Below are 23,706 nucleotides of genomic sequence, written 5' to 3'. Positions count from 1 at the left end.
GTTGTTATCGGGTGATAACCGGTTTGATTTTGGTTTGATCCGGTTCAAAGAAAACAATATAGTTAAAAAAAACTAATTATTAATTTTAAAATAGATGATAAGGATAAATTTAGAATTTTAATTTTGTTTTGAAAATGCGAGTATGAAAATAGTAACATTTATATTTTTGGATATTAATTAATAGAGATATTTTTTCCAATAGAAATAAATCAAATATTAAATGTCTAAATAAAAATTAAATGATGGTTTTTTAAACTTTTTCCCTATATATTTTAGTTTAAGTTAGTAAATATCATTTTTTTTTGGTTCAACTAGGTAATGTCCCGCGCAAATGCGCGGATTGTTGTATAATAGAATATATTAATATATTTAAATTTATTTGATAATCATAAAAAGAACTTAACAAATTAATTTAAATGTCACTAACTTTTTTCACATTTTTATTTATTCAAATTATACAATATTAAAATATATAAACTATTTAAATATAATCATATATACATTATACATATCTCTTAAAGTAATTTGTTTTTGATTGTTCAACTTTGATAGTAATTTTCAAAAGTATTTTTGAGAATTTGAGTTAATAAATATTATTAATAAAAATAAAATTTTACTATGTGAATTAAATATATAATTTAAGCTTTTCATATAAACTAACACATAACCTAAAGCATTTAATAATTAAAAACTAAACTATTTTGAAAGTAAAAAAAAATGTATATTTCCTAAAAAAATCATATGAAGTGCAATCAAAATTTTAAAATACGATTTTTTATATATTCCCCTTAGTTTAAGATATATTGCTAGGTTTAGTTATAATTTTTAATTCTTGTGATAAAAGATAGATAGAAAAGAAAAAATCAATTTGTTTTTTTTATATAGAAAAATATTTAAAGTACATATTTTAATTAAATTAAAAAAAGTTGTCAAAAAACAAGAATTAAATTAAAAATAGTGATTTTTCTATAATTATATGTTAAATCCCAAACTGAATATAATGATTATTATTCTAAAATAAATGTGTTACAATTTTGTTGGATGTAAGTGAGAGTTAAGAAAAATTAATTTGATAATTATATAACAAATTTTTATATTCCCCTGAATTTAAGTTATATTGCTAGGCTTAGTTTTAATTTTTCATCCTTGTAGTAAAAGCTAGAAAGAAAACAAATACAAATTGGTTTTTTATATAGCAAAATCCTTAAAGTACATATTTGAATTAAATTTAAAAATAATGATTTTTATACAATTATATGTTGAATCACAAACTAAATATAATGATGAGTATTCTAAAATATATTTATTACAATTTTGTTGGAGGTAAGAGAGAGGTAGGTTGATTTGATAATTATATTACAAAAATTTATTTCATGAGAACATTTCAAATTTTAAGAATAAAATAAATATACATGAATTTGTAAGAACTAATCAAACATCTAAAGTAAAGAATTAAGATGTTTTCTTTAGTTTGATTCTCTTATTATGAGATGGTTATAACCAAAATATTATTATGGTCATCAAAATTTTATTATACCTATTAGAATACATATGTATTTTTAATCAAAATAATATAAGAAAACAAAGAAAAAAAGAAGTACATAAAACAAAGAAACAATAAAATTCAAAACAATATTATATAAAATATATAGTAAACAAAAAATATAATCAACCTCTTAATTGAGTTTTTTCAACCTATGCAAGAACATTATTAAAAAACAAAGAAAATATTTAGGATTTGGGAAATGGTGGAGGAGAATGTGAGAATGGTTATTTATAGGATAAAAGATGATGAAAGTTATATTTCTAAAATAATTAAATTGGAAGAGTTACAATTATAATTAATAGTGTGTTTAAATGAAAATGAATGAAGAAGAAAAAGTGAGAAAACGGCCAATTCCCCCATGAACTTAGTTACTTTATCGTATTCATACACAGAACTTTGAATCGTGCCTATAACCACATAAACTTAACTTAAATTTGAATTTTCCACATGAACTATCTAAAATCGGTCAAAACCAACAAATCGACAAACGATGTTGCTGTTCTGTTAACAGATGCTGACTAGGATGTCGTGTTTGCAGTTTAAAATGCCACGTAATATCATGAAACGACGTCGTTTCAATTATTAAAAAAACTAAGACAAAATCTACCAAAATTGGTCTCGAACCCACAACCTAACAGTCAATTGACTTAACTCAGAACCACCTGAGCCAAGAAAACTTTTCTTACCAATGAGTTACGAGTTATACATAAAACTACAAAAACACTTTTTCTCTCTCCGATTTTCTCTGCAATTATCTTTGTACTTGAATGGCTCTCATTATGAATATATGAATCCTTGTTCCAGCTTTAATCTATGGCCTTTAAAAATTTTCCCCTTTTACAATTTGATCTGAATCAATAAGTTCTCCTTTGGATCGATTTCTTAGGCTTTACAAGCAGATTCAGAGTCTTGTAGAAGCTGGGTTGTGGAGGAAAAAAAGATTTTGCAATTATAGATTTATATGATTTCGGCCTGGGTAATGTAATTGATGGAGGCTCGTCGTATAGACGATTAGACGGGAGAAGAAGAGAAACTTCTTTTTTTTAGGTTTTGTTATTTTCATCTAGGAAAAAAGATACTCAGCTACACGAAGTATTGTTCAATACATTACACATCCCAACTTTAAAAATGTATTGCCAACTACACGAACTATATGTATTTCATGGTCACATATACCAACTATATGATGACATGTGCTCAACATCACAACTATCTTATTCCGGTACACCGTTCATCAGAATCCGGGGTTGACCAGCGTTGACCAATGTTGACCAATAAAAATATGTAATTTTTTTTTGTTTTAATGTTAGAAACCAAACAAAAAAAATTAGTTGAATTATTTATGAATCATTTATAGTGTTTTATAATGTAAAACATATATGGATCCAAAATAAAGATATATTGTATATAATTCCATTAATTTAGTCTTATGATAGTTATCTTTTTCAATTTCAAAACTTAACTGAAATTGAAATAAAAATCATTCATAAGATATTAAAACTTAAATTCAAACCAGATTATCTTGTTATAATAAATCAAATAAGAAAACTATTTATTTTAACTTTATTAATTTAAAAACATCAACTTCTTACTTAATTTATCTAAATATAAAATTAATATTATTTAATATTCTCAACCGCAACAAATATTTCTACAACAAAAATACTTAGAACCAAACCCAATACATATCAAAATCATTAGAATTATTGAAAAATGTTATATACTCATGGTAAATAAAAATTTTAATATCTGAAAAAATTATTAATGATTTTTCATTTCACTTTTATTAATTTTTGCAATATAAAATATATTATATATCTGTTAATTCATCCATTCTTATAATAGTTAGTTTTTTTTTCCATTGCAATTTAAAACATCAACTTATTATTTGATTTATTTAAATACAATGTTTTTTGTTGTTTAATAAAAGAAATATATTTGATTGTAAACAACAAAAACACACAATATTTATTTTTAATAAATAGAAGATCCAAAAAATTGAGTTTGCAAAACAATATATTTGACTGTAGAAATATTAATATATACATATATAATTAATATATATATATATATATATATTCAAAATAATTATTAATAATTTTTATTTAATTATTAGTTTAGCTTCAAAATTAAAATTAATAATTATAAGAATGAATACATTAAAGATGGAAACAACTTTTTTTTTGGTTTCTAATATTAAAAAAGCATATTTTTATTGGTCAACATCGGTTAACACCGGTCAATACTAGTCAACATCGGATTCTGATGAACAGTGTACCGGAATAAGATGGTTGTGATGTTGAGCACATGTCATCATATAGTTAGTATATGTGACTATGCAATACATATATTTCGTGTAGTTGGCAATACATTTTTAAAGTTGGGATGTGTGGCCATGTATTGAACAATACTTCGTGTAGCTGAGTATCTTTTTTCCTTTCATCTATTGCAAAGAAGATATAAATCTGTTTCTGCATTGTATTGTGACGAAGTTACTTTGATTCAGTTGGCTTTGTGATGATATAAGTAAGAGGTCGGGTGTTCGAATCTAGAAACATGAATATTTTTGTCTTAGTTTTTTTTGATAATTGAAACGACGTCGTTTCATGATATTACGTGGCATTTTAAACTGCATTAATATATATGAATTGGCCGTTTTCCCAAGTTCACCAATAACCTACGTCGTTCCATGATATTACGTGGACTCAAAGTTTTGTGCATGAATACGATAAAGTAACTAAGTTCATGAGGGAATTGGCCGTTTTCCCAAGAAAAAGTCAATACACTATGTAATTTCAGTTGCAATTTAGTAATAAATAATAAATTTATAGTATGTATTAATATATATAAATAATGTGTTGTTTAATTAAAAATAAATATTAAATTTATAAAAATTAAATAAAAATCAATCAATAAGGAAAAACCAAAAACTTACTTTACGTAAAAACATCACTTTGATTTGATCACCAAATAAAAATGACGCAAACTCAAGAAAAAGCGAGAAATCCCATCACGCATAGTAGTCATACTCCGAGAAGAAGACAGACAAACACCAAATTGGGCGCGTGATAGCACACGCGCACTGCAGCTGGCAACAGCCAACTTCCCTCTTACATTCTCTCCTTTAAAACCTCTCTCTCTCTTCCTCACTTAATCAAATCACACTTCACTCCTTTTTAACCTCAGCCAACAACAATGTCGTCTCCGGCGACTCTCTCCTTCTTCTTCACCCTCTTCTCCTTCTTCTTCCACATCTCTTCTTCTCTCGATACAACCAACATCAACAACAAACACACAACTGTTAACTCCTTAAACATCCCTTCCCCCAACGCGGCGGCGGAGATCGAGCTTATTAACCCTAAGCTCCCGCCGCGGAGCCTCTCCCTCACATCCTCCAAAAAATTCGAAGGATCCTCCGATTTAATCCACCTCCGTTACCACATGGGACCTGTCCTCTCATCATCACCGATCAACATCTACGTCATCTGGTACGGACGCTGGACTCGTCCATACAAATCCCTAATCAGAGACTTCCTCAACTCAATCTCCGACGCCAAAGCACCTTCCCCTTCCGTCGCGCAGTGGTGGCGCACCGCTTCACTCTACACAGACCAAACCGGAGCAAACGTCTCCAGATCCGTATTAATCGCCGGAGAATACTCCGATTCGAAATACTCCCACGGAAACCACCTGACTCGTCTCACGATCCAGGACGTCATCGCCTCCGCCGCGAGATCAGCTTCTTTCCCGGTGGATCATAAGAACGGTATGTACCTTGTTCTGACGTCACACGACGTCACGATGCAAGACTTTTGCCGCGCCGTGTGCGGGTTCCACTACTTCACTTTCCCGTCAATGGTTGGTTACACGATGCCTTACGCTTGGGTTGGTCAGTCCGGTAAACAATGCCCCGAGGTTTGCGCTTACCCGTTCGCTTTACCGGGTTATATGGGACACGGCGGTCCCGGTGAGCTCCGGCCACCTAACGGAGAGACAGGAGTCGATGGGATGGTTAGTGTGATTGGTCATGAGTTAGCTGAAGTTGTTTCGAATCCGTTGATTAACGCTTGGTACGCCGGAGAAGATCCGACGGCGCCGACGGAGATTGGGGATTTGTGTGAAGGGTTGTACGGAAGCGGCGGAGGAGGAGGGTATATTGGTCAAGTTATGAGAGATAGGGAAGGGAAGACTTATAATATGAATGGTAAAGGAGGAAGGAAGTTTTTGGTTCAATGGATTTGGAACCCTAATTTGAAAGCTTGCTCTGGTCCCAACTCTGTGGACTAAAATCACACACGAAGAAGGTGATAAATTAAGTGGTTAATCACTCTAAGATAATGATGAAATAACTTGTTTTGTTTATTATTAGTAGAATTTTTAGGCTAGTACTACAGTTTTTTGTAACATTTATTTACTTTTTGATTATATATATACTGTTTTTTGTTTGTGTTTTTTGAATGAATCTTGATTTTTTTTTTCACACTCACTTTTTTTTTTTGTTTTGTTTATTTCAACACTATTGGTAATGTTTATGTACACTTTGGGAAGTGAAAAAGTTTAAATTCAAATTCTTTTAAGATATTTTGTTTCTGGCTTTCTGCATTATTTTTAAATAGGAATCGGTGTTTCAATAAATGTAAGTGTACGATAACGATAACTTTAGTTGGACTCTTTTTCAGTATTTATGGAAAAGACAAAATAATAAGTAGTACTGTATTTAAAAGGTTTCGTTGGATTGAGAGAACACTGACATGATATACAGAAAACGAATCTTAATACTCTCTTACAAAGGTTGTAATAAGATTCTTAATTAATCATTTAGTTGTGTAGTTAGATTTAGCTGTCGGATTATCTATCAAAGCAGCAAATTCATATTTAGATGTGGACGGTTTATATGAAAACAAAGAAAATGGTCTATAATTACTTGTACTCTATGTTCGATGAACTCTTAGTTACACAATTTTTTTTTACACAAACTGAACTTTCATATCACAACAAGTTTACAACGTATAGAATCAAATACAATACAATTGTTTATACCCATATACAATTTAAATTTCGATGAAAGAATGAAATATGACATCACTATTCATAAATGAAATATGTTATGTCTCTTTTCATGAATTTTTCATTAGCTATCATCTTTAGTTGAAAGTCCAAAATACAATCCGCATTACTTTTATTAATATAAACAACTGTGATCTTATTTCCTATGGATACACAAATGTATTCAAATTATCTCTAAACTATATATATATATATATTTAAACTACACTAAATATATTATTGAAGTTAGGAATCAAGCCTCTTTACATTGTTAAAATAAGTAACTGTGGTTTAAATTGGCTATTCTTTTTTTTTTTTAAACAAAGTTTTTGAAAGTACATTTATTCGATCGAGTTTTCAAATATATGTATAGTTTAAAGACGAATTTAATCTTTATAATAAATAAGAAAGCAGTTCAAAAATGGTCGAGGGGGACCATGACTAAAGGACATTCGAACAATTTTTTTTTGCTATTTAATAAAAAGAACTTTTTTAAGGTCTAATTTCTGGAAAAATAAATTCATGTTCCTTTTTGCATGAGTGTTTAATAAACATATATATATATATATATATATATATATAAATTGGTTATCAACACCAATAATATTTATATATTAGGTCTTTTTTCTTATAATTAGATTGGAGTGCCTCCCATACTTTTGTGAGGCCATGCTTCTCTTACTTACCTTAGTGTGTGGCAATGTAATAATAAAGGTAAGGAAAAGGACTTTCAAGACAACATTTTGCTAGTGGAAGAGACAATATTGAGAGTGTGTTTGTGAAGGACAGCTAAGATTGTGACCCCATTTTGAAACTACAATCATTACTTATGTCCATGGAAACTGCATTTATTACCTCGACCCTTTTCTATTTTCTTGCCTTTTTCACCTCATTAGCTATTATCTATCTCAGATTTTTTTGAGCATAAATCATTGACATTATAGATAATTGATGTTTTAGGCAACTCTCATGTTGAAATGTTTATCATTCCATCTTAGCTAAGAGTCTTTTGACTTATGCAAAAGTCATGTAAAAAGTAGGCCAAAACTTGCCGACCATATTGCTGCGGATGCTAACCATTTAATTTCGGAATGCACGTAGCTCACATATGCAAGCTTCACGAGATAGTCATATCCGCATAATTGTGGGTTTTAAAAATGAAAATATTTTTTGTTACATTAAAATTTTAATGGATTATTTTATGAACTAATTTATTTTATAATTATTTTTTATAAATTATATATCACACTTATAGGATGGAAGTATATAGAAATAACAACATGTGATGTTTCACACTAATCACCGTTCTTAATAATATAGATATAACTGATCAAACTTAAATTTAAAGATTTAACAATTTACTTTAGACAATAATGATGAGCAGAAATTAGGTAATTTTCGGTGATCAAAGTTGAAGTTTATATTATTTAATCATTATATAATTTTTTTTATTAATAATGACACTGAAATCAATTTTATGTTACCCTTTTAAAATATGGGCTAAGTAGATATATTATTAGTTTAACTTTAAACTAAACTATGTAACACCCCAAATGTAAAATTGAAGAAATAAAGATTTTACATAAAGATCGGGGTGAATTAGGTGAGTGACCAAAATAAAAAAAGTATAGAAGAATATAGCAGTATAATTTAAAAAATTAGAAAAACAGGATTAGGATAGAGTAAAATTACCAATTTAGTGTTTGTGGTAGTGAAGGGCAGTGGAAGCTGATCAAGAGGTGGTGGCTGGAGGCCGACGGCCGGAGGAGGTGTCCGGTGGCCGGTGGCCGGAGGTCACCGGATGTCGTCGGAGTTCACTGGAAAATGTCGCCGGAAAATATCACCGGAAAATGTCGCCGGATGTCGCCGGAGGTCGGAGGTTGCCGGAGGTCTGAGGTCGGAGGTCGCCGGAGTTCGCCGGAGGCCGGAGATCGCCGGAGTTCGCCGGAGGCCGGAGATCGCCGGTGGTCGGAGGTCGCCGGAGTTCGCCGGAGTTCGCCGGTGGTCGGAGGTCGGAGGTGGCCGGCGGTGGTGGTGGCTAGAGGAAAACTAAACCCTAGAAGATTACATTGGGAACTCAAGTGGTAATGGTTAGGCCTAGTGATGGTGATAAAGAGGTGGTGGCAAGGAAGTAAAAGGGATGGTGGTGACCTAGAGACAAAGGTTAAAATAGGATATATTATAGTTTATACAGGGTATATTAGCTTTGAATGGTTAGAGTAGTTAGAGTAGTTAGTTCTTGAATTATAATTTTTTTGTTAGTCATACAATGCAATTCCCCTAAAGATTGATTGTATTTGACCAAGGAAAAAAAAGATAACTTCTTTAAAAGTCCAATGCCATTTTATGATGGGAACTAGTGTTGGCCCAAATATACATTAAGATCATCAAACAAAAGCCCACTTTGGATAAACCATCTCTCGATGTTACTTTTTTTTTCTTTCTTTAAGACATTAGATTCATGAATGTGTTATACGCATTTAGAAATAAACTAAATGGAACACTAAATTGTTGGAAACGTTTAAATATCGTGATCAACAGCGTATGAGAGTTTGAACTTTGAAGCATTACAGTTTCAAACTATAAATGGAATACCAAAACTAAACCGGTTTAGTCATGTACCATTAGATTGATAAAACAAGAAAATGAAAACTTCAAATTTAGTTTTCCACTTCTTCTGTATTTATATACTTTAAGCACATCAAGTTTTAATTTTATTTCTTATAAATTGTTCTCCAGAAAAATCAGGATCCTTTGACCCACCGACGGATTACGCGTGAGAGGGCTGCCATGCCTTACATTAGAGTCGTGTTCATACTATATTATAATTAATAAAAATGGGCATATGATTTACGTTTCATCTTAATTTTTTTTTATTTTTAAAACAATAATCTTAAACTAAGTGCGTACAGGACAATAATCTTAATTTGTTAAATTAAGTGTACACGTGCACGTTTGTTTTGTAGTATGTTGTTCTTCCAAAAAAAAAAAAAATGGGTTCAATTAGAAAAAAAAAAAAACTACATCGACATTGCTAAATTTGATTTACGAAATTAGACTCTTTACTAAGATTAGACTCTTTACAAAATTAGACTTTTTTCTACGTTAGACTCTTTACTTTCTAAATTTGATGTACAAAATTTAGATCAGACTATGTCTATACGACTAATAATTTTATATGTCTTGCAATCATGATAATAGTTTTTACATATAATACACGAAATCACAGTAGACACTAAACACTCAAATCAAACTTTAGATAGAAAACAAGAAACAAATTATGCATAAGAAAAAGGCCTTTACACACAACAAAATCAGTGACAATGGTGAATCAACTTTCATAAAACCTTTTTTCTTGAGTAGTTTTCATCTTTTCACATTCACATCAAAGTTCAAAAGCACTAATTAAAACGCCAACATCACGTCCATGAATGAACTCTTGACAAATATTTGTTTTTTTCTTATCTATCCGTATGCAAACCAACATATTAAGTCTCGGGGTCATGGTCCTATACTTTTAACCAAAAAGATGCCGTGAAAGAAAAATCTATAAATAGATTACCAAAAATGAAGAGCTATTCATCTTTTATTGAATGGGAAACTTTACCATTCATTTTTTTAATATCTATATAAAGAAAATAAATGAATGTCATCGACAAATATTGAAAGAGCTTACATCATCAAACAATACTGTTTTTGACTATAATTTCAAGAAAATGAATATGTTTTTCTACTTTCACGTTTTAATATTAATACTAATATTACTATATGAATCTTGAGTAGGTTAAAAGGTGAAAGTAAAATAAATTTCAAAGAGATAGTGACTTGGTTGAAAAGTAAAAATAAAGTTTCAAAAATGAAGAAAAATACAGAGGATTAATTTGTATTTTCTCATTATTTGGTAGTCTCATCATGGAAACATTTTTTCTCTAGAGTTGACTTGGACCTCAAAACTAAAAAGTAAAAACCACTCTTTCTTCCTCAAATCCTTGCACCACCATTCTTGTAAAGACTTAGTCTTCTCTGTCATCTCTCTTCAATGCTCTCATGATAACAAAACAAACTCTCTCTCTCACCACAAATTCTATAACAATAAATAAAATTTGTCAGAGAAGAAATTTCGTCGAATTGAAAAAGAAAAGAATAAAAAAGTTATCTTTTTCTTCTTCTTCTAATCATTCACACCCAATTTAAACGATACCTGTCCGATCTCTATCCATCAATATTTTCTTGTAAAGTACTCTGTTTTAGCTTCACACGCCATTTTTTTTTTCTTTCTTTCTCTTTGACTTCATATTAATAATCATGCCTGACAAAGAATTGTATTTGATTGTTTAAGATTTACAGATACTTGTATTTATTTTGCTAGAGGGTAACATAAAGGGTTTGGCTTTAATTTTTCTTTTGTTTGGGATGGGACTTTGCTGGAGCTCTTCATCTGATTCTTCTCCTCCAACAACAACACCTACCTCTACTGGTAACATCAGTTCAGGTTTGTTCTCTCAATCTACTGAATTCCTCATCTGGATTTGGTTCAAACTTGCGTGATACGTTGTACTTGTTTGTTTGATGCATAAAGGTTACGTTTTTACGTCTCTGTGTATGGTTTTAGCCTTTGTTAATTGGATTTGAGAGTGTTCTTTTGGTGTTATCTCATATGGGTTCTCTGAAAGTTTCGACCTTTTGATTAAAAGACTGTGCTTTTGCTGTTTGTGATTCTGTTATGTGACTCTTGTGTTTTGGGGCTTGACTTTGTTTTGCCTATGGTTATAATTGGAAGTAGGGGCTTTGAAGTCATCAAACAACACGACGACTACAGCAACATCAAGGGGAAGTAACATATCTAGCAATAGTGGGTTCTCTGTGACAAGTGGTGACGATGCTTATCCCGAAGGTCAGATACTTCCCATTCCGAATTTGAGGATATTCAGCTTAGCAGAACTTAGAGCTGCAACAAGGAATTTCAAGTCTGAGAATGTTCTTGGAGAAGGAGGATTTGGGAAAGTCTTTAAAGGCTGGCTTGAAGATAAGACGCCTGGGAAACAAAGCAATGGAACCGTGATTGCTGTTAAGAAACTAAATGCTGAAAGCTTCCAAGGATTCGAGGAATGGCAAGTGAGTAGAGTCATGGGATTGTAGTTTTCTTTAATATGCAATGTGGAGTTTCTTTTGTTTGTTTACTGTATGGATTCTTACTTGGCTTTTGTGCAGTGTGAGGTAAATTTTCTTGGGAGGGTCTCTCATCCGAACCTAGTGAAACTATTGGGATACTGCTTGGAAGGTGAAGAGTTACTTCTTGTGTATGAGTTTATGCAGAAAGGGAGTTTAGAGAATCATCTCTTCCGAAGTAAGAACCTTCTTTAATCAGAATCTTCTTCTTTTACATACACTAACTCATCTCAATGGGATGACTCACCATTTCGTATGGTTTGAAATTGCTTTTATTCTTCCAGGGGGGTCTTCTGTTCAGCCGCTCTCATGGGAGATAAGGCTTAAAATTGCAATAGGAGCAGCTAAAGGATTAGCGTTCCTGCACGCTTCAGAGAAGCAAGTAATTTATAGAGACTTCAAAGCTTCAAACATTCTACTTGATGGGGTAAGTAAAATACTGATTGCTTATGGATTTGATGTTATAGCAAATCATCAAGCATGGTATTCAACTAGTTTTGTTCTTGACGCAGTCATATAACGCAAAGATATCAGATTTTGGATTGGCGAAATTAGGTCCTTCCGCTAGTCAATCTCATATCACAACACGAGTTATGGGTACACAAGGTTATGCAGCTCCAGAGTATGTTGCTACAGGTACTACAATGTCTTGTCTTCTTCTTGGTGCAATGCGTGGTGCTTTTGGTTTTCATCACAACACAGGTTATGTGAACATGTTGGCTGGTTTTAACAGGTCACTTGTATGTAAAGAGCGATGTTTACGGGTTTGGCGTTGTCTTGGCTGAAATCTTAACTAGTTTACATGCGCTTGATCCTACTCGTCCTACCGGACAACACAATCTAACCGAATGGATCAAGCCTCATCTATCAGAAAGAAGAAAACTAAGAAGCATAATGGACCCTCGTCTAGAAGGAAAGTACCCTTTCAAATCAGCTTTCCGAGTCGCTCAACTGGCTCTAAAATGCCTTGGACCCGAACCTAAGGACCGTCCGTCCATGAAAGAAGTTGTGGAATCGCTTGAACTCATTGAAGCTGCTAATGAGAAACCGTTGGAGCGAAGGACCACTAGAGCTGCTTCCCCATCCGTCCGTCAACAACAAGGCCATTATCGCCCGCAACATCTCTCTTCATTTCGTCCTAGGCATACCATGGCTCGCGCTCGCTAGTGTTTTTTTCAAGACACGAGATTCTTTTTTTCTTTTTTTTTTTTTTTCTAGTTTTGTATTTGTAAAAGAGATCATCAGAACCCATTCGTATGTATTTACTACATCTACATGGAACAACCAAAGATAGAGAAAAACAAAACTTATGTTCTACTTGTACCTGTACTAGTATGTAGTGTTTGCTGTGTGTAATATAATTACTTAAAACGGTTAAACCAAATTATGAAAATGTTATTCAGAAAAACCATTTTTTCACACAACTCTGCTGTGAAAGCTTGAAACTTTCGGTTTGGTATAATGGGAACACACTTGTGTTCAAAGCTAGAAGCTTTGTCATCAAAAATTAAGCAAGCTTCCGTTAATGGAAGATGGCGGGAAGTGCTCACTGGGTATTCGGAGATACATAGAGCTGGAATTCAATTTAACGATCCTTTCGTTTTCCCCATCGTTTTCAAAGCTTGTGCTAAGCTCTCATGGCTGTTTCAAGGTAAGTGTATCCAAGCGAGTCTGTTGAAGAGAGGGTTTGAGTCTTTTGTTTCTGTGGGGAACTCGATTGCTGATTTCTACTTGAAATGTGGAGACTTGAGCTCTGCGATACGAGAATTTGATTGTATGACTTGGAGAGATTCTATTTCTTGGAATGTTATAGTTTTTGGCCTTCTCGATCATGGTTTTGAGGAAGAAGGGTTAAGGTGGTTTTCGACATCGAGAGTTTGGGGTTTTGAGCCTAATGTATCAACATTGGTTCTTGTGATTCATGCGTCTCGTAGTTTACGATTGGATGGTGAGGAGGTTCATGGCTACGTGATCCGTAGTGGGTTTTGTGGGATTCCGTCTGTTCAAAACTCGATCTTGTGTAGGTACTCAGAGTGTGATCCCTCAAGTGCACGTAAACTGTTCGATGAAATGTCTGAAAGAGATGTTATTTCATGGAGTGTGGTTATTCGAAGTTATGTGCAAAGCCAGGAACCTGTTTTGGGATTGAAGTTGTTTAAAGAGATGGTTCGTGAGGCGAAAACAGAGCCTGATTGTGTAACTGTGACAAGTGTTCTCAAGGCTTGTGCGGTTTTGGAGGATATTGATGTGGGGAGATCAGTTCATGGATTTTCGATACAGAGAGGTTTTGATTTGGTAGATGTGTTTGTGCGCAATTCACTCATTGATATGTATTCCAAAAGGATTTGATGTTGATTCAGCATTTAGAGTGTTTGATGAAACCACTTGTCGAAACATTGTTTCATGGAATTCGATTTTGGCTGGGTTTGTACATAACCAAAGGTATGATGAGGCTGTTGAGATGTTTCGTTTGATGGTCAAAGAGGCGGTTGAAGTAGATGAAGTTACTCTCGTGACGCTTCTCCAGGTTTGCAAGTTCTTTGAGCAGCCATTGCCCTGCAAGTCAATACATTGCGTGATGATCAGGCATGGATATGAGTCTAATGAAGTGGCTTTGAGTTCTTTGATTGATGCATATACAAGCTGCAGTCTTGTTGATGATGCAAGAACAGTGCTTGATTTGATGATCTACAAGGATGTGGTGTCATGTAGCATACTGATCTCAGGATTAGCCCGTTCTGGCCGACCCTATGAAGCAATCTCAATCTTCTGTCAGATGAAGGATAAGCCCAATGGAATCACTGTCATAAATCTTCTTAACGCATGCTCAGTTTCAGCAGACTTGAGAAAATCCAAATGGGCTCATGGAATTGCTATCCGGAGAGGCTTAGCCATCAGTGACATCTCAGTTGATACCTCTATTGTTGACGCATATGCAAAGTGTGGTGCCATTGACATGGCGAGAAGGGCATTTGATCAAATCCCTTCGAAAAACGTCGTGTCTTGGACCGTGATCATATCAGCATACGCTATTAACGGTTTACCGGAAAAAGCATTGGCATCGTTCGAGGAAATGAAACAAAAAGGTTACACACCTAACGATGTGACATATCTGGCAGCTTTATCAGCGTGTAATCATGGAGGATTGGTAGAGAAAGGTCTTATGGTCCTCAAATCAATGGTAGAAAATGATCACAAACCTTCGTTGCAACACTACTCTTGCATTGTGGACATGCTTAGCCGAGCTGGAGAGATTGATACAGCGATGGAATTAATCAAGAACCTTCCAGAAGACGTTAAAGCCGGAGCTAGTGCTTGGGGAGCAATTCTTAGCGGTTGCAGAAACCATTTGAAAAAAGGGATCATTACCTTAGAGGCAGCAGCTGAGGTTCTTGAACTCGAGCCCTTGTGTTCTTCAGGGTATTTGCTTGCGTCAAGCGCGTTTGCTGCTGAGAAATCATGGGAAGATGTAGCAATCATGAGGAGGTTAGTGAAGGAGAGAAAGGTTCGTGTCGTTGCAGGTTATAGCATGGTTCTTGAAGGAAGCAGCATAGCTAGGAGGTTTCTGGCTGGAGACAAGTTAAGCCAGAGTGATTCTGAGTTAAACGATGTCGTTCAGAGTCTTCATAGATACATGAGGTTAGACGACACAACAGAACGGAGAAACATAGGCCCGTTGGGCCTCTGCGATTGACCCGACCCTTATTTCCTAGCTCTGACTGTCAATCCGACCCGCCCTAACCCGACCCGACCCGGTTCGTTGCTGAAACAGAAGAAGTCTTTTGTTTCGTTCTCGTCGTAATCTGCTGAGTTTATATCCCTTCCCTCAAGAAATCTACCGAACCGACTTGTAGCTTTGTGTCTTCTCAATCTTTGTCCAATTTTTTTTTATCTAGGGTTAGGGCTCCTGATCGATTTGGCGAGCTCTGCGATTTGTTGAACTAAATAGGATCCGGAAATTAAAAATGGGTGGAGAGGGAGATTCGAGTCAGCCGCAGACTGGTGAAGGAGGAGCTGTGACTGTGAACATCAGGTGCTCCAACGGCACGAAATTTAATGTGAAGACGAGTCTCGAATCGACGGTGGAGTCTTTCAAAGAGTTGGTGGCTCAGAGCAGCGATGTACCAGCCAATCAGCAGCGCTTGATTTATAAAGGTCGGATCCTCAAGGACGATCAGACTCTCCTAAGCTATGGTAATTTTCTTACTATTCTGTGTTGGGATTTCTCTACTTCTGTGGATCTAATTGATTGACATCTCATAGGGTTACTTGTTTGGAAAGATAAAAGTTTCTCTTGCCCTATGAATTGTGATAGCGATGGGCAGAATATGAAGATGTTGCTAATGGAAATGTTTAGTGATACAATAAATGATCCATACAATTTAATTTTTGTTTCTGAAGTAAACGTTTACCTGAATAGTATGTTTAGTATATGACTGTGATCTCATTTTTATTGGATAGCTTTCCAAGTTTTATTGTTTCAGACATGGGCCTTAATGTTTTTATTCTCTGTGGAACATTTTTATTACTTAGGTTTGCAGGCTGATCATACTATTCATATGGTTCGAGGCTCTGCACCTTCTTCAGCACCACCTTCTGCCCCGGCAGCAAACGTTGGAAACCAAACTACTGCACCTAGTGTTACTCGAGGGGTTGGTTCAGATAATAGCTCGAATCTAGGAGGAGGAGCGAGTCCTGGCGAATCTTTGTTTCCTGGGCTTGGATTCAATCCTTTGGGTAGTGGAAATGCTATGCCTGGGTTATTTGGAGCCGGTCTTCAGGATCTTGAGCAGGCACAGCAACAACTAGCTCAAAACCCTAACATGGTTAGAGATATGATGAATACACCAGCCATTCAGAATCTTATGAACAACCCAGAATTTATGAGGAGTATGATTATGAGTAACCCTCAAATGCGTGAGCTTGTAGATCGCAATCCTGAGCTTGGTCATGTGCTCAATGACCCAAGCATCCTTCGCCAAACTTTAGAGGCGGCCAGAAACCCTGAGCTTATGCGTGAAATGATGCGGAATACCGATAGAGCTATGAGTAATATTGAGTCTATGCCTGAGGGATTTAATATGCTTAGGCGTATGTATGAAAATGTCCAAGAACCATTCTTGAATGCTACTACTATGTCTGAAAATGCTGGAAGCAATACAAGCTCCAATCCATTTGCTGCTCTCCTGGGAAACCAGGGAGGTACTACGCAAGGAAGCAATGCTTCTAATAACTCTTCTACACCAAATGCTGAAACGGGGACAGGGAATAGTGTTCCGAATGCAAATCCACTACCTAATCCTTGGGGTGCTACCGGTGGTAATTAACTGCATTCTCATCTTCGTGATTTCTTGTCGAATTTTACTCGTCTTTTGGAGGGTGCAAATTTTTTAATAATAGTTAGAGTGGCTTGTTTATAAGATTGGAACTTTATGTTTACCACACTGGTTCAGGAACAGTTTTGTTTATACTAAATTGGTGAGTTCATATAGTTCTCACAATTCGTTGTTATCAGTAGTTTGTGTATGGATAAGTTTCTAGGCTGCTCTTTCTTTTACTCATAATGCACCAAACATTGTTAAACATATTCGTGGGGGCTACTTAACAGGCCAGACAACTGCCCCTGGAAGGACAAATCCTGGTGGGGATGCGAGAAGCCCTGGACTTGGTGGTCTTGGTGGCCTTGGTGGTCTTGGTGGCCTCGGTGGACTTGGAATGCTTGGAGCGGATTCGCCTCTTGGTGCCGCTCCAGATGCTTCTCAATTGGGCCAGTTATTGCAAAACCCAGCTATGTCGCAGATGATGCAAAGCATGCTATCCAACCCACAATACATGAATCAGGTAACACCCAGAATAATCTGAACTTCAGACATTTTTACTATTGTGAACATGCCTTTAATGTTTTCCCTTGTTTCCAGCTTATGAATCTCAACCCACAACTCCGAACCATGCTAGATTCGAACCCTCAGTTGAGGGAAATGACGCAGAACCCAGATTTCCTTCGTCAGTTTAGCTCTCCGGAGATGATGCAGGTCAGTTGTTCCCCCATTGTCTGCATGCATGTGAATTTTAAATATGTTCTCTCTCCAAAGAAACATTTCTGTATTGTTAAGCTATTTTGTCAAGTAATGAAGTTTCTTAAACCTGATGTTTGTATTGATTTTCGGTCTTCAGCAAATGATGACTCTACAACAATCACTTATGTCTCAGAATAGGAACACGACCAGCCAGTAAGTATTGATACCCTCTACTGTTTTGTTTTGCTTAAACATTGGTAAGGAGTTACATGTCCGTTATATATTTTAACTGTATTTTGGGTTGTTTCCTGTTTAGACAATAGTGTAACTAGCTAAAGAGACAGTTCTATTGGTGATGAACGTCTGAACGATCTCTATATCAATTAAGAAAAGGATAATGCAGCAACTCTTGAATAATTTATTGGGCTGATCATTAATAACCTCTGTCAGGGGGGCTATAAAGCATTCTAGTAGTTGGAATAAATTTGAACAGAGACATAAACATTTATGGTTTTGCATTTTTAACAAAAGCTATCAGTGTGTGAATGATCTCTGTATTTTGATTTTCGTTAATCCGTATTCATGCTCTCAAGTTTATCTTCTCTGTAGGGATCCGGGCCAAACTGGTGCTGCCACAGGTACTCTTAAAGATTTTATCTGTATCTGAAGTATAAAGGCGTTATTATCCTGGTCACTTAGTATAGTAGATACTCTTTCATGATTGTTTTACTTTGGCACATATATATTGTTATTGTATATCATCTGTAGCTTACTGAGTAAGTTATTTTGGTAGGGACAGGCAACAATGCGGGGTTGGATGTCTTGATGAATATGTTTGGCAGTCTTGGTGCTGGTGGCCTGAGTGGCACAAACCAACCCAATGGTTTGCTTTGCTTAGGACTATACCCTCTTTGTAAAAATCTTATGTATTTGTTAATATGGTTCCACTGAAACATGTCTGTATTTGATTCCAGTTCCTCCCGAGGAGCGCTTCGCGACTCAGTTGCAACAGTTGCAGGAAATGGGATTCTACGACAGAGCAGAGAACATAAGGGCTTTGCTAGCAACCAATGGTAACGTTAACGCTGCTGTAGAACGACTCTTAGGGAGTATTGGGCAGTAGCACACAGGTTCGTGAACTGAAGTCTCTCCATCTGGCTTCTCAGTTATAGAATAAACAGCTTGAATATGTTTCAGTAATGATTATATTTCATGGAATTCTGAAAGTTTTATATATATGATAGGAACCGTGAACTTGTGGATAGAAAAGCCGCATCAATACGGTATTTGTATTCAGTGGTCATCATCTTCTTCTTCTTCTTCCTCTCTGGGTCGTTGTTATCTTTCATAATTAATTTGAAGTTTTTACAACATACATCTGTAAGAGTTGGTCTTGGAATGTGAAATGGTTATATATACAATTTTTTTTTTTTTTTTCTAATAGAGTACTGTAACCTTCAGATGTGTTATCGCTAGAGATCCCAAGAAGTTTCGATATTACAGTTTAGGATTAGGGCAGCAGTCTATTAAAGTGCGTGGTGTCCACTTGCTGCTCTGAGTTTTTTATTTACTGTGGTGCCATTTTGGTAAGAGAATAGATTATGAAGAGACATCGAAGAGAGAAGAAACCAAACACAATGAAATGTTTGGTTCCTTCTAGAAATTAAAAAAAAATCAAATCCGGTTCAAAGTATAAAACCAAATTGCCCAAAAAGTGATACTGCAAGTCAATTGATCTTTAGTTAATTTCAACTAAACCGATCCAAACCGACTCGGTTCGACCCAATTTAACCCGGTTCAAGTCGATACGTTCTCTCCAGCGCAAGTCATTTTTATCGATTCTCATTTAATTGGCCAACAAAATAAGTCCTTGTCTCTCTCTCTCTCTCTCTCTCTTTAATTCTCTGCAGCAGTCTCTCATTTTGTTATTCGACCAAAAGTTTTTTATATCCCTTTCCTCAAGAAATCTGCAAAAAAAAACCGACTTAAGAGCTTCTTCGAGTCTCCTTCTTCGTCTTCATTGAATTATTTTTTTTTCTAGGGTTATATAGAGATTTTGAGTCTCTCGATCGATTTCGCGAACTCTGCGATTTGTTTGTTGAACTAGGATCTGAAATTAGAATGGGTGGAGACGCAGATTCGAGTCAGCCGCTGACTGCTGAAGGAGGTGCCGGAGGAGAAGCTGTTGCCGTCAACGTCAGGTGCTCGAACGGCACGAAATTTAGTGTTACGACGAGCCTCGATTCTACGGTGGAGTCTTTCAAAGAGTTGATTGCGCAGAACAGCGATGTGCCAGCTAATCAGCAGCGATTGATTTATAAAGGTCGCATCCTCAAGGACGATCAGACGCTTCTCAGCTATGGTAACAGCTCATCCTCTTCTTCTTTGATTGTTATCGTTTGGAATTTTTGTATTGTTCTGTAGATTCAATTGCTCGAAATCTCATTGAGATGCTTGGTTGGAGAGATTCAAATTGGATTTATACTAGGGTTTTTTGTGGGGGTGATACTCATTGCAGAAGCATGGATTGTTTTATATTTCTCTTTTCCTATGAATTGTGATATGGGAAGGATACAGAGATGTAGTCAATGGTGAAAGTTTTTATGATCCATACAATTTTTGAAGGGTTTCTAATGTGAATTGTGTTTATTTATCCTCTTGGCATGTATATTACATTGTTGGTCATAAACTTTGATGTGATTGAGTTGGATAGTTTTGAGGTTTTATTGTTTTGCATCATGAGCCTTAATTTATCAACACTCTGTATTTTATATATAGGTTTGCAGGCTGATCACACTGTTCATATGGTTCGAGGTTTTGTGCCTTCTTCACCAACTCCTGCTCCTGCTGCAAACCAAACCACTGCTCCTCAAGCGGTTGGTTCAAATGATAGCTCAAATCTAGGAGGAACAAATCTAGGAGAATCTTTGTTCCCTGGGCTTGGATTTAATCCTTTGGGTGGTGGAAATGCTATGGCTGGATTATTTGGATCTGGGCTTCCGGATCTTGAGCAGGCACAGCAACAACTAGCTCAAAACCCTAACATGGTTAGAGATATGATGAATACACCAGCCATGCAGAGTATAATGAATAACCCGGAAATTATGAGGAGTATGATTATGAATAACCCTCAAATGCGTGAGCTTGTAGATCGCAATCCTGAGCTTGGTCATGTGCTCAATGACCCAAGCATCCTTCGCCAAACTTTAGAGGCTGCGAGAAATCCAGAGCTTATGCGTGAAATGATGCGGAATACGGACAGAGCTATGAGTAATATTGAGTCTATGCCTGAGGGGTTTAATATGCTTAGGCGTATGTATGAAAACGTCCAGGAACCGTTAATGAATGCTACTTCTATGTCGGGTAATGCTGGTAGCAATACGGGCTCTAATCCATTTGCTGCTCTTCTGGGAAACCAGGGGGCCACTACGCAAGGAACTGATGCTACTAATAATTCTTCAACACCGAGTGCTGAAACCGGTACAGGAAATAGTATTCCAAATGCAAATCCACTTCCTAATCCTTGGGGTGCTGCGGCTGGTATGAAACTGCATTCTCATCCTCTTAATTTTATATGGTATATAGACGTTTAAGGATGCTTTATTGTTTTTATAACAGCCAATAGTGGTTTGGTCATAAGAAATAGTAGTTTACTAGCTTATGTTTACTACACTGGCTCAGGAATAATAGTGTTTATGATATAAATTGGTGAGTTCATGTAGTGTTCTCATAGTTTGTTGTTATGAGTAGTTTGTTGAAGTTTTACTCGTAATGCACTAAACATTTAAGAACATATTGTGGGGCTACTTGACAGGCCAGACAACCGCCACTGGAAGGACAATTTCTGGTGGGGACACGAGAAGCCCTGGACTTGGTGGCCTTGGTGGTCTTGGTGGCCTTGGTGGACTTGGAGGCCTCGGCGGACTCGGTATGCTTGGAGCAGATTCACCTCTTGGTGCGACTCCAGATGCTTCTCAATTGAACCAAATACTGCAAAACCCAGCTATGTCGCAGATGATGCAAAGCTTACTTTCCAATCCACAATACATGAATCAGGTAGCGCCTAAAATAATCTGAATTTAAGACGCTTTTGGTATAGTGAATGTATTGTTAATGTATTCCGTTGATTCCAGCTTATGAGTCTCAACCCCCAACTCCGAAGCATGCTAGATATGAATCCTCAGTTGAGGGAAATGATGCAGAACCCTGAATTCCTTCGCCAGTTTAGCTCTCCTGAGATGATGCAGGTCAGTTGGGCCCATGTTGTCTTTATGCATGTGAATTTTGAACATGTGGTCTCTCCAGAGAAATAATTTTGTTTCTCTTAAGTAATAAAATTATTTCAACCTAATGTTTTGGATTGTTTTTTTGTCTTCTTTAGCAAATGATGACTCTGCAGCAATCACTTTTCTCCCAGAATAGGACTACGGCTGGCCAGTAAGTGTGGATACCCCTTTCTGTTTTCTTTACTTGAAACATAGTCGAGTAATTAATGTCCTTTCTATATCATAATTAGATTTTGGGTTGATCTGTGTTTAGAAAATAGTGTGACTAGCTAAACAGATAATATTGTAGCGGTGATGAACTATCTTAAAGTAATCAATGGGTTGAATCATTAGTAACGCAGCAACTCTTGTGTATTTTACTGGGTGGATCATTAGTAAACTCTATCAAAGACTGTCTTATAACATATGAAATCAGTGTGTCAAACTTTCTATCTTGATTTCCATCAACCCTCTATTCATGTTTCCAATCGTCTTCTTTGTAGGGATCCGGGGCAAACTGGTGCTGCGACAGGTACTCTTTGAGATATTATCTATAATGGAAGTATGAAGGCTTTAGTTATTTCACTTAGTATATTAGTGCAGTTGCTTGTTGTTCTATTTATCATACTGTTATCCTATATTCTTACATCTCTTTATTGAGTAAATCACTAATTCACATTCACTACTATGGAATACTATAGGGACGGCCAATAATGGGGGGATGGATTTTTTGATGAATATGTTTGGCAGTCTTGGTGCTGGCGGCCTGAGTGGCACGAACCAACCCAACGGTTAGATTCGCTGGGAATGTACTTTGATTTCTTATGTATTTATTGAGATGGTTCCACTGATACATGTCTGTTTGATTCCAGTGCCTCCTGAGGAGCGTTTTGCTACTCAGTTGCAACAGCTGCAGGAAATGGGATTCTACGACAGAGCAGAGAACATAAGGGCTTTGCTAGCAACCAATGGTAACGTTAATGCTGCTGTAGAACGACTCTTGGGAGGTATTGGCCAGTAGCACAGGTTTGTAAACTGAGGTCTCTCGGTTATAGGATAAACAACTTGAGTGCGTTTCAGAAATGAGATCTATGGGAGTTCTTATAATTACATTTATGATAGGAGCGTGAACTTGTGGATAGAAAAGCCGCGCATCGAAGATATGGTATTTGTTTTCAGTGGTTATCATCTTCCTGCCTCTTTTACCCATTGCAAAAAAACCTTTTTTTTTACATACTTTGGATCAGTCTGTTTATCTTTCAGATTCTATTTGAAGCTGTTACAACGTACATCTGTAGAAGTTGGTTTCGAATATGGAATGAGTACATTTTACATTATCATATCTCCATTTTATCTTATAAATGTAGTAATGGTAACGTTGATGATTTTGTGATAGAGCTAGAGAGATCTCAAAGAGTTTATGATGCAGTTTAGACCTTAAAATGAAACCAAGTTGGATACGGTTCAAAGTTGAAAACCTAGTTTACCCTAATCCCCAAATTATTACTTCTAAGTTCGTATGATTGTATCGACAAATTCAGAGAAAAATATTGTTGATTCGAAAACATAAAGAAAATGTAATTCCGAAAAAATAGGGACATGTCAACAAAAGAAAACAATTCGACAAGTAACTGCTAGAAAAAAAAAACCGTAAAGCGACTCT

The 23,706-nt window shown here is 35.7% G+C and overlaps 4 protein-coding genes and 1 pseudogene across 7 annotated transcripts; all 5 read left to right on the top strand.

The window, feature by feature from the left end:
• The first annotated feature begins 4,412 nt into the window (after window positions 1-4,412).
• On the top strand, window positions 4,413-6,127 carry LOC104747529 (protein EXORDIUM-like 5). The gene has a single exon (XM_010469177.3). It carries the CDS (start codon window positions 4,742-4,744, stop codon window positions 5,831-5,833), a length of 1,092 nt encoding a protein of 363 aa, XP_010467479.1. The 5' UTR covers window positions 4,413-4,741; the 3' UTR covers window positions 5,834-6,127.
• Window positions 6,128-10,506: 4,379 nt separating this feature from the next.
• Window positions 10,507-13,145, top strand: LOC104747528 (putative serine/threonine-protein kinase PIX13). 3 transcript variants are annotated; one of them, XM_087486827.1, is made up of 7 exons: window positions 10,507-10,824; window positions 10,932-11,084; window positions 11,376-11,707; window positions 11,804-11,939; window positions 12,046-12,188; window positions 12,274-12,397; window positions 12,495-13,145. In XM_087486827.1, the coding sequence occupies exons 2-7, from the start codon at window positions 11,006-11,008 to the stop codon at window positions 12,926-12,928; spliced, it is 1,248 nt and encodes a 415-aa protein (XP_087342953.1). In that variant the 5' UTR covers window positions 10,507-10,824; window positions 10,932-11,005; the 3' UTR covers window positions 12,929-13,145. The 3 variants fall into 3 exon arrangements, with proteins under 3 accessions (XP_087342953.1, XP_087342952.1, XP_087342951.1); XM_087486826.1 differs by having other exon boundaries at window positions 10,586-10,824; window positions 11,373-11,707; XM_087486825.1 differs by lacking the exon at window positions 10,507-10,824 and having other exon boundaries at window positions 10,858-11,084; window positions 11,373-11,707.
• Window positions 13,146-13,222: 77 nt separating this feature from the next.
• On the top strand, window positions 13,223-15,455 carry LOC104747527 (pentatricopeptide repeat-containing protein At2g17210 pseudogene; annotated as a pseudogene).
• Window positions 15,456-15,569: 114 nt separating this feature from the next.
• LOC104747525 (ubiquitin domain-containing protein DSK2b) lies at window positions 15,570-19,238 on the top strand. 2 transcript variants are annotated; one of them, XM_010469170.3, is made up of 9 exons: window positions 15,570-15,955; window positions 16,295-17,080; window positions 17,370-17,602; window positions 17,680-17,793; window positions 17,936-17,991; window positions 18,388-18,416; window positions 18,572-18,661; window positions 18,753-18,908; window positions 19,023-19,238. In XM_010469170.3, the coding sequence occupies exons 1-8, from the start codon at window positions 15,727-15,729 to the stop codon at window positions 18,899-18,901; spliced, it is 1,686 nt and encodes a 561-aa protein (XP_010467472.1). In that variant the 5' UTR covers window positions 15,570-15,726; the 3' UTR covers window positions 18,902-18,908; window positions 19,023-19,238. The 2 variants fall into 2 exon arrangements, with proteins under 2 accessions (XP_010467472.1, XP_010467473.1); XM_010469171.3 differs by having other exon boundaries at window positions 15,597-15,955; window positions 18,578-18,661.
• A 358-nt stretch (window positions 19,239-19,596) lies between these two features.
• On the top strand, window positions 19,597-23,383 carry LOC104747526 (ubiquitin domain-containing protein DSK2b). Its single transcript, XM_087486823.1, has 9 exons — window positions 19,597-20,140; window positions 20,557-21,318; window positions 21,593-21,834; window positions 21,912-22,025; window positions 22,160-22,215; window positions 22,547-22,575; window positions 22,745-22,834; window positions 22,916-23,069; window positions 23,166-23,383. Exons 1-8 carry the CDS (start codon window positions 19,900-19,902, stop codon window positions 23,062-23,064), a joined length of 1,683 nt encoding a protein of 560 aa, XP_087342949.1. The 5' UTR covers window positions 19,597-19,899; the 3' UTR covers window positions 23,065-23,069; window positions 23,166-23,383.
• The last annotated feature ends 323 nt before the right edge of the window (window positions 23,384-23,706 follow it).

This window comes from Camelina sativa, chromosome 15 (genome assembly GCF_030686135.1).
Source record: "Camelina sativa cultivar CO46 ecotype springtype chromosome 15, ASM3068613v1".
Lineage (NCBI taxonomy): Eukaryota > Viridiplantae > Streptophyta > Magnoliopsida > Brassicales > Brassicaceae > Camelina > Camelina sativa.
This window is presented reverse-complemented; position numbering and strand designations above follow the sequence as displayed.

What these genes read in the sequence shown, in the direction of transcription:
- LOC104747529 (XM_010469177.3), top strand. Translation starts at nt 4,742, where the DNA reads ATGTCGTCTCCGGCGACTCTCTCCTTCTTCTTCACCCTCTTCTCCTTC.
- LOC104747525 (XM_010469170.3), top strand. Translation starts at nt 15,727, where the DNA reads ATGGGTGGAGAGGGAGATTCGAGTCAGCCGCAGACTGGTGAAGGAGGA. An exon ending in GCTCTCCGGAGATGATGCAG is followed by an intron (nt 17,794 to 17,935) that starts GTCAGTTGTTCC and finishes TTCGGTCTTCAG; the next exon opens with CAAATGATGACTCTACAACA. An exon ending in AATAGGAACACGACCAGCCA is followed by an intron (nt 17,992 to 18,387) that starts GTAAGTATTGAT and finishes TCTTCTCTGTAG; the next exon opens with GGATCCGGGCCAAACTGGTG.
- LOC104747526 (XM_087486823.1), top strand. Translation starts at nt 19,900, where the DNA reads ATGGGTGGAGACGCAGATTCGAGTCAGCCGCTGACTGCTGAAGGAGGT. An exon ending in AATAGGACTACGGCTGGCCA is followed by an intron (nt 22,216 to 22,546) that starts GTAAGTGTGGAT and finishes TCTTCTTTGTAG; the next exon opens with GGATCCGGGGCAAACTGGTG. An exon ending in GCAAACTGGTGCTGCGACAG is followed by an intron (nt 22,576 to 22,744) that starts GTACTCTTTGAG and finishes GGAATACTATAG; the next exon opens with GGACGGCCAATAATGGGGGG.
- LOC104747528 (XM_087486826.1), top strand. Translation starts at nt 11,006, where the DNA reads ATGGGACTTTGCTGGAGCTCTTCATCTGATTCTTCTCCTCCAACAACA. An exon ending in CAAACATTCTACTTGATGGG is followed by an intron (nt 12,189 to 12,273) that starts GTAAGTAAAATA and finishes TTCTTGACGCAG; the next exon opens with TCATATAACGCAAAGATATC. An exon ending in TCCAGAGTATGTTGCTACAG is followed by an intron (nt 12,398 to 12,494) that starts GTACTACAATGT and finishes TGGTTTTAACAG; the next exon opens with GTCACTTGTATGTAAAGAGC.